Source organism: Chlamydotis macqueenii, chromosome 12, assembly GCF_036417535.1.
Source record: "Chlamydotis macqueenii isolate bChlMac1 chromosome 12, bChlMac1.mat, whole genome shotgun sequence".
Classification (NCBI taxonomy): domain Eukaryota; kingdom Metazoa; phylum Chordata; class Aves; order Otidiformes; family Otididae; genus Chlamydotis; species Chlamydotis macqueenii.
Window position 1 is genome coordinate 12,874,841 of NC_141567.1, and position 12,084 is coordinate 12,886,924.

The 12,084-nt window shown below is 35.4% G+C and overlaps 1 protein-coding gene across 2 annotated transcripts in view; it reads left to right on the top strand.

The window, feature by feature from the left end:
• DMXL2 (Dmx like 2) overlaps positions 1–10,867 on the top strand; it is a 54,996-nt gene extending 44,129 nt beyond the window's left edge. Inside the window, exons 32-44 of one of the 2 annotated variants that reach the window (XM_086756912.1) lie at positions 11–212; positions 1,267–1,384; positions 2,193–2,246; positions 2,643–2,729; positions 2,810–2,931; positions 3,674–3,812; positions 4,444–4,504; positions 4,591–4,718; positions 5,575–5,652; positions 6,262–6,353; positions 6,950–7,002; positions 8,092–8,309; positions 9,344–10,867. In XM_086756912.1, the coding sequence (XP_086613038.1) occupies positions 11–212; positions 1,267–1,384; positions 2,193–2,246; positions 2,643–2,729; positions 2,810–2,931; positions 3,674–3,812; positions 4,444–4,504; positions 4,591–4,718; positions 5,575–5,652; positions 6,262–6,353; positions 6,950–7,002; positions 8,092–8,309; positions 9,344–9,553 (1,562 nt within the window). In that variant the 3' untranslated portion in view covers positions 9,554–10,867. The remainder of the gene's footprint in view (positions 1–10; positions 213–1,266; positions 1,385–2,192; positions 2,247–2,642; positions 2,730–2,809; positions 2,932–3,673; positions 3,813–4,443; positions 4,505–4,590; positions 4,719–5,574; positions 5,653–6,261; positions 6,354–6,949; positions 7,003–8,091; positions 8,310–9,343) is intronic. The other variant, XM_086756914.1, reaches the window with a different exon arrangement.
• The last annotated feature ends 1,217 nt before the right edge of the window (positions 10,868–12,084 follow it).

Consider the following 12,084-nt stretch of genomic DNA (forward strand, 5'->3'; position numbering starts at 1 on the left):
TTCTGTTTAGATCTGCCTGTAACATCACCATTGGGCATTGCTGTAATTAAAAATTTGGAACACTGGGAACAGATTCTTCAAGATAGAATGGACCAGTTTGAAGGCCCACCACCAAACTACATCAATACTTACCCTAGTGACCTTGGAGTAGGTGCAGGACCAGCTATTCTCCGCAATAAAGCGATGATTGAACCTGAAAATACACCATTCAAGTAAGTATTTTTTTCATAGCAAAACCACATTCTTTGATCACAGAAATACTAAAGACTATTTCCACCTAAACAGCCAAATAAAGGTTGGCTAGATCTTGGTTCTAGCCAATGCTTTACAGAAACCACTTTCCCACGTCCCTTTGTTCCTTCTTATCTAGCTGTCTCCTGCTGCAGCCTTTACTTATTCTGTTGCACCTTACACAACTGCAGCAAAAAAGGAAAATAAAAAGGAAAGAGTGGAGCATGAAGGACTGCAAATCAAGGACAATGGCTGCTGCTGCAAAGACCCTATTCAACCTCTTTTACTGTTCCTCCAGTAGCAGCTGTCTTCCCACCCTACCTCAGCAACAAAAGAAGAGTTATATAATACATGCAGATATCAGGAAGAGGAAAGAAAGTTGTAGTATGGTCCTTGTAAAGGCAACCCTCCTATGTTTAGAGTAATGTCATACCTCAGGTGTCTTTAAATGCAGATAGTGAACCACATTTTCAACGCAGAAATAGCTTGCTTTTCTCAATATACTAAAATACAACTTTAGGTTTGCTCACTATATATGACTTTGGATTTGCATGGTTGATACTGCTACAGGATTTTATTAAAATATTCTTACAAACAAGCACTGCTTCTTTAGAAATAGTTGTCCTTAAATCTGAGCCAATTAATTTTATTTGGCTCATATTTGAGCTAAATATTTGAGAATTCTTTTGAATATTGAAAGAAATAGGTAAGGAAATTCTGTGGGGCCAGCATAATTTCAATATAAAAGCAGTTTTAGTACAGTGCAAATATTGACATAAATGCAAGCCAGCAGATTAAACTGTAATACTTGGAAGTTAGTAACATAATGGGGATTTTTAAGAAATGCAAGAAAAGTATCTCTTAATATTTGCCTTAAACAAATTAGAGCTTAAACTCAGTTGTTTTTGTTTTTTTTTCTTCAAATTGGAATTTCATCTAAAGTCATTGGTAGAGTCTTTCTTCAGAATTTTTTTTTCTACTTTTAATTACATTGCAGCTTTTTCCCTTCCCCCTACCCCCTTCTGTGTCATCCAGATCAAAGGATTATTCAGCTCTTCCAGCAAAAAGGCTCTGGCATTTTCTTGTGAAGCAAGAACTTCTTCAGGAGACATTCATAAGATACATATTCACAAAGAAAAGAAAGCAAAGTGAGGTAAACAAAGGATGTAACTTTTTTTTTTTTTACAAGAAAGCTCAATTATAACTGTTCCTCAGTCTCTTCAGTATTTCTTTTCTTTTTTTTTTCCAATTTTTTTGTTGACATTTCAATTTCCTTTCTTTCATTTAACAATGTTGGATTTTTTTTTTAAATCAACATGGCTGTCAAGTTGTTTATTGATATATCAACTGAACCAAATATTTTTAGACAAGACGTATCTCACCTTACATTTATGTATTTGAATACCGTGCTAATAAAGAAATAGAACACTTGTGATAATAATAAGTAAATAAATCTTATTATTCATATATTTTTTGTGTGCCATATTGGAAAAATAAATTTAAATGAGCTATTACTTTGTGTATATGTATATATGCATGAGTAATATATACATATAAAAGTAATATTATATAGTAATATATAATATGGGGCTTTACAAATTGTACTAGTTACAACTGTAATGAGTTGTAATTGAAAATTTACAACACATAAGTACTATGAGAAATAAGTATACTTTTTAATATCTTTAAGACTTCCTGTAAGTATGGAGTTTGTGTGTGTATTACTCCTCCATTTATTTACTTATATCATACATTTTGTGTTCATCTAGGAGGCATTACATTTTAAGTGAGTTTGTTTAGATTCCTGTCTTAGTTTCTGTGCCTTTTATAAAAAGTTAAAAATACATTTGTCATCATTTACTGACAGAGTGGCCTTTAAAATCTAGTTTGGAATGTTTCATTCTTTTTTTATATTTGTTTGTGCATGTGTTTTGTGTTTGTGACTGTGTGATGTTATGTAGTCTGTAGAAGATCGTGTGGAGCAGGTCAGCGTAGCAGAAGATCACAAAAACAAGGTAGTATCCCTTCTCCCAAACCTCTAGCACATTCTTAAAAGTTCTGTGGAACTGGCTTTTCTTTTTCTCTTGACTAACAGAAGCTATATGTTCTGTGTAGTCTGTGTGGCAGGCTTTTAATCAGTGAATTAACTTTGGATGTCCTGATAATTGGAATGAGTAAACACCTTGTAAATAGTATTACACACACAACTTTGTGTTTCTTACACTCAGATATAACACTTTTGGCTTCTAGAACACCAAAAAGTATGAGAAGTCTAAAAGTTTAGCCTCCTAAACAATGCTGAGGCCACTGAACTTTTCTTGCATGAATTTTGTATAGATTTTTTTAGTCTGAATGTTCTTCTACAAAATCGATTTTCATGCTAATTGAAATTTCTTATAAATGTTTTGTAGGTTGAAGCAGATCTTGGCTACCCTGGAGGAAAAGCAAAAATCATTCACAAAGAATCAGATATGATAATGGCATTTGCAGTTAATAAGGTAAGCCTCAAATACTACAAGAAGTATAATAAAAAGATCTTAATTATAGTTAGTATAAATTTTCTCTTTGTGCTGCATAGGCAAACAGCAATGAAATTGTTTTGGCATCTACACATGATGTTCAAGAACTTGATATTTCAGCTCTACTGGCTGCTCAGTCATTTATATGGATTGGGGAAGAATATGACAGAGAGTCTAAAAGGTACGATTATTTCTTTGTGTTTATATTAGGAGTATTAGCTTACTGTGAGGCTGCATATACAATACCTGTGTAAGCACAAATGGATCATACAAAAAAAAAGTTAATTATTCTTCTTCAGTAGGTTTCAGATCGCTTTAGGAGTGAAGGAAGGCAAAAGAATATTACTGTCTTTGTCTTATACATGGAGAAACTAAGGTTTTGAGGGGTTTGACTATTTTGGGCATGTCTGCACTGAAGTAAAATCCCATGATGCATAAGCTAATAAAGGAAGCGCTACCTCCGAAACACTGCACTTGCATCATTGCAGTGTTGAGGCTAGTTGTGGTAACTGATGCTAGAAGTATAATGCAGTGGCCTGAATTACTGTCCCCTCCATTACTGTGCTGAGAACTGCGAATGTATCAGCTGCAGCAATGCACTTGCGTAGGACTCTTCAGTGCACAGAATTGATAAACAGATAGACACGTAGGTCAGGAATATTCCAACAGTATTCTTCTCAAGAAAGCTTATATTCTCAACGTCTACCACGGTTAGGATCATCTTTTGAGGTTAAACACCAATAGATTTGGAGCATGTGGAAAGTGTTTGTACAGTGTAAGTGCAGGAATTATTATCAATTTATGGTCTTATTATAATCACTTCCTCTACCCACTGCCATTAGGCTCTTGACAATGAGATAAGCAAACAGCATTCATAGCAAAGAAACATTTGTTTAAAGGAGAACACTGCTGCTCTTTTACAGTTCTGATGATATTGACTTTCGTGGTTCTACCACAACACTAACTCAGTCAACTGCACCATCTTTTGGAGTGAATCAGATACAACCATCTTCATCTATGCCATGGTTAGGCAGTGGTCAAACTAGCACTGGAGCTGGTGTGGTAAGTACTTTTGTTGCACGCAGCGCAGGAGACTGTTGCTTTTTTTAGCTATTATTTATTACAGAGACCTAGCATGAATTAGTCATCGTACTGTTAATTCCACGTAGACGTAAAAGGGCTACAGTGACCAAGACTTGGCCAAAAAGAAGGCCAAACTAAGCATTTTCTTGTATATTGTGACATAGAGTTATTGTGACACAGAAAATAATAGGATAAAATAATAGGACAATTGGGTGTTTCTCTTTCTTACAGCAACTTTAAGGTAGGACCTGGAGTTTCTAGGGACGAAACAAAATAAACAAACAAACAAAGCCAACCAGAACTAGAACAACCCCAAACTTGAAATTCTTGCACAGGGACTAATATCAAAAGCATGCACATCAGCACGTACTTAAGTTCTTGGTGTAACAGAAGATAATATTAATACTATTTGTTTCATGTCTAAACCAGCTGTCATAAACAGGCTTTAATTACTATATTGCAGCTAAACATAGTTAGATGCAAATAATGTTAGCTTAACAGGCTTTTTTAACTGGGAGACATTCACCATGTAGCAGTATAAACCAAACTGAAGAGTGTGTTTGTGTCCTTTTTTCAAAAATATTTTAATTTTTGTTTCTTTTATATGAAGCTTATTAAAAGAAATCTGAATAACGTCAAGAGAATGGCTTCACATCCCGTCCATCAGTATTGTAAGTGAATCATACTTACCAGTATGGGGTAGATAATTTTCTATAAAATTATTCAGTATTAATGAACATCTATCTTTTAATTTTAGATCTTACAGGAGCACAAGATGGTAGCGTTCGAATGTTTGAGTGGACAAGGCCACAGCAACTGGTATGCTTCCGGCAGGCTGGGAATGCCAGGGTGACAAGAATGTATTTCAATTCACAAGGCAATAAGGTAAGTACAACATTTAGGATTTTTCCTGTTTTTTTGTTCATAAAGAAACATTTGGTTATGCTATGACCTCTAAACCAGTTTTAAATGGTGACACAGAACTGTTAAGGTGTCTTAGAAAAACAGCATAAGCATTATCATATCATTCATTTTGGTTGCATATGGAAGCTTTGTAATAAACACTGACCTTATTCTCCTTTCTCTTCTGTCAGCTTCGCACCGCTACCCCATTTGCCACATTTTCAGACTGTTCTCCCTGTTCTGAAATCTGTGTTCCTATGTGGTGACTTTTTTAAATTAAACATTTAAAAAAAAAAACTAGCTTACCTATTTTGTAGAGGCGAATTTTTATCAATCTAGGCACAGGTATTTCTTTTAAAATTTTGTAATGCATTTATAGGTATAGAATATACAGTATTAATTATATTTGCTAACCAAAATGCATTACAATTCATTCATTTTACCATTCATGATACAGTACAGTCCTTCCTTTTATCACTTGCTGTCATTACTAAGCATTTTCACATAGAGTCATGCAGTAATGATGCCTCTGTAAGCTTTAGCATTTAAAATTGGGATTTGAAAGGTAAGCTTCCACACTTAAAAAGCCTCCATTTCCAGAAAACAGTTAAGGGTATATAGGAGAGCATCGATCATTAAATAATCATTAAACAATCAGGACTGAACTCACTTGGCTTCTAAACTTTTTGGTACCTGACAGTCATTGTTTTAATTTTATGTGCAGGCAATGGTCTGGTGTTTCAGGTAAATTTCTTTCTGAAGTCAACTGTTTACTGTCATGAAGTAAGCATCCAGTAACCAGTATGTTATGCTAATAAATGCAGTTCCTTCCTTGCAGTGTGGTGTTGCTGATGGTGAAGGATTTCTAAGTATTTGGCAAGTAAACCAAACCACCTCAAATCCTAAGCCCTATCTGGTAAGTAAAGAGAATTAAAAAAAAAAAAAAAAATTATAAAGGAAAGTTGAGTCTTTGAAACTTCAGACAGGCCAAGAGCATAAGAGTTTCACTAAGACATTTTTTATTTTCCTGCTTTTTAGTTGGCATACTTTATCAAAACAACTGTAGAGTTTCAATGATACATCTTCAGAAAACTAATTGTAGAATAACTGTAAGCTTCAATGTAATTACAAACACTACCTAAGTATTACCCTTGATTAAATTAAAAATCAGAGCTGATAGTAACGACTTTACAACCCCAAGACTTAGTAAAAATACAGTTTGTTTCTTTTCCCTGCTTCTTAACAGTACATTAAGACAATGCTTAATTTGAAACTCAGGCTATTCTGATAAGCTATACTGTTGATTTGTTACAATTGACTTATTTTAGTAATTTTTATTTTATACTGGATTTTTAATCCATTCCTCCATTCTCCAAGGTTTCAAACTGCACTGTCCATCAGTTTTTAAACTTTGTTTAAAAGACTGCATGTGTTATGCTATCAGTGCCATCAGACTGATAGTAACTTTTGATGCAGACTACAACTGGTAAGATTGCATCTTTTTTGTTTGTTTTGTTTTTAATAGAGTTGGCAGTGCCACAGTAAAACCACAAGTGACTTTGCATTTATAACCTCTTCAAGTCTAGTTGCTACATCGGGACAGTCCAATGATAACAGGTGTGTTTAAAGAAAGAATGAGGAATTTCACCAAAGCTACCTATTCATCTCCATTAAACTTGCTTGCTCTTGTGCATTAATGTGTGGCTGACGTTTTAAGGCTCAGTGTTTTAAGCTTTGTTACAGCTCAAACTTGCCAGATGATTTATCTGGCATATCATTCCTTCAGTCACTTGTTTCCCAAATTTAGGTTTTGTGAGGAGTGGTCAACAGTTAACCATTTTTTTCAAGGTATATTCCAAATGCAACTAGTTTGACATGATGCTATTGCTGGGGGGGAGAAATATGTTCAGGAAAGGCAAGATAATTCTTTTTCGCTGAAAAGAACAACTTTTATAATTTCTTAGTGCAACCTAAGATTAGTACACATCTTAAAGGCAGAAAGTATAGTTCCACTAAGAAGCATAAAAGAGCATAGAAAGAATTAAAGCTCTTAACTCCTTGCGTATGCTCTCCAATGACTGCAGAGAGTCAAGGGCTCCTTGTTTAGTTCTGCTTTCTAGGCTTTGACATAAAATGCGAACACTTTCTGAGTCATGTCACCCCGTGAATCGCTTAGCAACAGGCCATAATGACTTTTTTTCTCCCATACTCAGAAATGTGTGCCTCTGGGACACTTTGGTTTCATCTGGTAACAGTCTTATACATGGTAAGTACTGCAGTGAAAATTGAACCTCTACTTCTTTTTGACTGAGGAAATACAGCATATGCATGCCTTTGGGGCAAAAGGAGCAATCTGCACGGGGGAACTGGTCTAAATGTGTTGCACGCTAACGATTGCACCAGAACTGGTACTATATAGTAGTCTCTAGCACAATGACAGTCTGCGTTATATAGAAAAGTATGAAGAAAGTCATACATAAAGGTAGTTTTGTGACAGTATTAATAAAGTTTGAAATATTTGAATACAATCCTGAAAAAATTAACAGCTGACAAAACCAGAATATATGTGTATGCAGGCTTTCACTTAAACTGGCACTTAATATATCCGGTACTCTGTTGACGCACAAAGAAAAAGACGACGTAGGTAACAGTAGAAGCAACTCCTTCTGCCTACTGTCCTTGATTTCAGCACTTGGACTGGATTCTTAAAAGGATGTTTGTGCTTGTTGGACCAAGTTCAATAATTTTATCTTTATATAATGAACGAAAGCAAAAATCTATCATGTTGCGCTATGAAAGAAAAATATATACAAATCCAAATACAATATCCTGGGCTTTTAAAAGAGCAAATTCAACCATCGTAAACATCTGCCAACAACTGCAGTACTTGAATAAGCAATAGGTGCATTCTGAGATTCATATTTAAAAACTAGCAGATTGCACGGAAGTTCACACTCTTTTTAAATACATTGAGTCCTATGAAAAACCAGTTAGGAAATTAGAATATAATAATATATATCTGTAAGGTAATTAATATTTACTTAAAATTTTTAGTTCAGCTATACTATATTTTTAAGTCAGGAATTTAATTGAACTTAATTTGGTGAATTTGATATTTTTCTCAATTTTTAAAATTCAGGTATGTGCTTATATTCTAAAATAAATCAGACTGCAGATCATGCTTTCTTGTGCATTAGATCTATGCAGCTGATACGACGTTACTCATATGAAGGAACATATCTGTCAAGTTAGAAAACATTTGGATAACAACTTACAGAAGAAATGCATTTTAAGATAGAAAGTTACATACAGTTTTAAATCTATTAAATTCTGACATCCTCCTTCTCTTCTTCAGCTTTCACTTGTCATGATCACGGTGCCACGGTACTTCAGTATGCACCTAAACATCAGCTGCTAATTTCTGGGGGTAGAAAGGGATGTATCTGCATCTTTGACATCAGACAGAGGCAAATCCTTTACACCTTCCAAGCACATGAATCTGCTGTTAAGGCCCTGGCACTGGATCCTTCTGAGGACTATTTTGTGACAGGCTCAGCAGAAGGTAACATGAAGGTAAGGTACTGGGGGAGCTGAGTTGTACTGGAGGGTATTTAACAGAAGTAGTGTATTGATGTATGTTGATCAGCACGCTGTAAATAACCAGATGAATGCGGTAACAAAACAAAAACAAACCCAAAAAAACCCAAACCTATAATTTGATACACAGGATGCTTGCCTTACGTTTATACTGTAAACTCAAATATACTAATATCCTTCTAAAGCAGATAGGTTTTTGTTTGCTGCTAAAGAAGATTAGAGAGACTTTTTAAAGTTTTGTGATTGAATTTTAAGTGGATAAAGCAAAGTGCACGATTCTGAAATCTTAGCTTTAATTTTTATCTCTTAAAAATTTTCTGATTTTGCCTTTGGATGTTTCTCTTTATAACAGAGGGGGTGCTCTTGATGCTGTAGCCCCAGACAGCTACTGAGATGTCACAGTAGTAAGAAACAAACAGCAACAACAGACAGAAACACAGTCCCTGTTTTAAAGGGCTTATTTCCAGAATGCTAAAGGAAGAAAATACAAGAACACGGTAGAGAGGAGAATACAGTTTCTTTCCTTTTAGCTGGACTGCATACTGTTTAATAGATGCTTTCTGTGTCTCCACATACCTGATGTTGTGGTCTGATGTTGATGAGGGCTCCTGCAGCTTAGGACACAAGAGACAGCTTGGACAGCTGTGCTCCCACTCTGCATGCTTAATAATTATGCAGCTTACTCTCTGCAGCATTCCTTACCAGAAAAGCATTTCCAGCTGCTGGAAAACTGACAGTAGTCATCTTGGATACAAATGCAACCTGTCCATTTCTGCAGCTTTCATAGTGGGGGGAAAGCTGGGAGGGGCACTACTGATCAGGTAACACATGGCAGCTTCATCAGAGCCTCTCAAGACTCTTGGACTTGTAATTGTTGCTAATAGACAACAAAAAATACCATGTATCTTTGCTGAACAGGGTTTAGAATAGCCAAGAATCTGAAACATTAGGGCAAAAGTACAAATCCTAATTTTAATCTCCTTTTTGCATTTGTTATTCTTTTGATACAGGTGTGGAGACTGACTGGCTATAATTTAATTCATTCATTTAAAAATGAACATGCGAAGCAGTCCATTTTCAGAAATATCGGTGCTGGTGTCACCCAGATTGAAACCGTGCAAGGCAATCGTATCTTCTCCTGTGGAGCAGATGGCACGCTGAAAATGAGGGTTCTTCCCAATGCTTTCAATGTACCATCAGGCATTTTTGACATTCTGTAGTGTTATGTGAGCTAACCCTGTTTTTATATAAAGTCCCTTTAAGTAGCTGAAAAGCACAGTGATATGCACTGTGGAAAGGAAATACTCTGTTTCCTTTCAAAACAGTTACTGCAGCATTAAGTATTATGGAAAGATTTAAAGAGGGAAAAAAAAAAAAAAAAGAAAAAAGACTTTTACAACGGATATATTTTGAGTACGCCCACACGGATCAATGGGGCAGAAATGCATGTACTGTCTTCTAAAAGCAAAGAATTAAACCCAGTACAGTCGGTCACGGGGGGGTGGGGGAGGAGGGGAGGGGGTGTTACAGGTCAGTAACCCGCAAGCTGCATTCAGTAAGTGTATTGTAAAGATTCTGACAACTGTCACTCACTTAACAAGCACTGTGGCTCTACAAGTCAGTAAGCAATTCTGATGTGACTCTGATTAGTTTTATTCCAGTTTTTCCCACTAATTGAAGCATGTATACAACTTCTCATTAAAAATAGTTTAGTTTTAATTAAGGGTACTCAGTGTATTTGATATTTGCAAGAAAGTGTAATGGATGCAAATGCCGTGGAATATGTGCAATCAAGAACGTACTGTGAGAAATGTATCATTTTATGCTGAGATTTTTTTCACGATTAGTATTAATACACAGTTAATACTGTAACTTGCACATCAACACATTTTTAAGTGCAATGTTTTTTAATTTGCACACTATTTTCCTTTCTTTCTGACAGCTATGTTTTCTATTGGACACCTGCCTTTACTTTAGGAATGTATTGTAAGCACTAAATATTTGTAGTGAAGACATCCATGTTTCTAGTCAGCTTTTAGTTCTGAAATTCATTTGTCCAGAAAATACTTCATTAAATGAAGCTGTTAAGAGAATACCAATAGAACGTATAATGCCACATTTCAGATGAATGTCAAGCTTTATGTGGCCAGCTAGTAAATAGTGGATAAAACTGGTAATTAAAATATTACCATAGTATATTGTATAAACTATGCAGAGTTCAATATTGTTTGCTTGTAATATAAATAGTTACTGTTGTCAGATGTATTTTTCTGTTGTAAACAAAAAAAAATGTTCTTAAGAGACTGGAACAGATGTCTGTGTATTTAAGTGTTGACAAACTGTCTGATTCATCCTATGAAAATTTTGATGTCTATGCTGTATTGTAAAATATACTAGAATAAAAAGCACCTTTTTCCAAAGGTGATTTTAAATTGCAGGCTGTGAAGTATGAGAGGTATGAAAAGAAAGAAGAGTAAATGTCATTGTTCAGTTTTCCCTTTGTAAGTTAAATAAATTACTTTTATTTCATGGAACAGTCCATTCCAGAACTCTTCCTTATATATAAACAGATGTAACTAAACCTCCAGTAGATTGACTGGATACTGCCTGAGCTAGCTTTAACTCGACCTCAGATTGTACTGGGATAAAAAGGATTAGCTGTTTGCATTTTATTTTCAAGTGTCCTAGAAAAACGTAACGTTAACAGAATTTAGTTCTTCATCTCCATCAAAGGCAGCTGCAAGAAACACAGCCTGGTTCTGTCACTGAGAAGAGAGGCAGAATTTGCTGGCTCTCCTTTCCATAGAGTGATCCACATGGTTCAACAATTACATTCAGAAATTTAACATGATTTAAGATAGGCACGTTATCTGGAAACTCATATCTGGCTTGAATGGTGTTTGCCCAAGTATATTACCAACCTTTTTTTTTTAGCCGAGAAGTCTACTTTATTAGTATCATAATTCATTTTTTTTAAAAAAAACAACAACTAAAAGCCCTCCCAAAACCCCATGAAAAAAACCTACCAAGCAAAAAAAAAAAAAACAAACCACACTACACCCCACAAAAATCAAAAGCAGCCCACATCCACAAAACCATAACTTCGGACTGTGAAGTTCTGCACTCTTTATAGGTATAGATGGAATTCTTGGCATACGAGTTTTGATGTCTATTCTAGTTCAAAGTATTAATTATGCTTTTGTTTCCCTCTGCATCTCACTTCTTAGCATGCAAGGCCTGAATCTCCTGGCCTTAGTGAAACCAGCAAGTACACTGAGAAGAGAGGATGCAGCCCAGGCCCAACCACCACCGTTACCACACGCTGAAGCTTAGCTGCAGCAGAGGTATTCTTCTAGCACATTTGCTAGACAAGTTTCTGCAGATATAGACATTCCCAAGTTCATTAATCCCTTTGATGGTGCCTGGATGTCACATAAGCATGTTTACAGCTCAGTGCAGTTCAGGGTTTAAGTGATACTTTGCTTCTAAATATTTGGATGAGCTCTGTGAACTTTACCAATATACACAGGTAGCTTAGAAATTCATGTAGATGGTTTCTGAGAGCATGACTTTGACCATAGATGCACAAAGCAATAGTAAGGATTTATGTTTCGAAGTTAAATTTAGAAATCTGAAATACTAGAACAAAATGAAAATGAAGAAGTTCCTATTATTTCGTACCTGTAGCTCTCAAAAATTTGAATGTAACTGGGCAATCTCTGAATTAAGATTGACAACAAATTAAGTCACT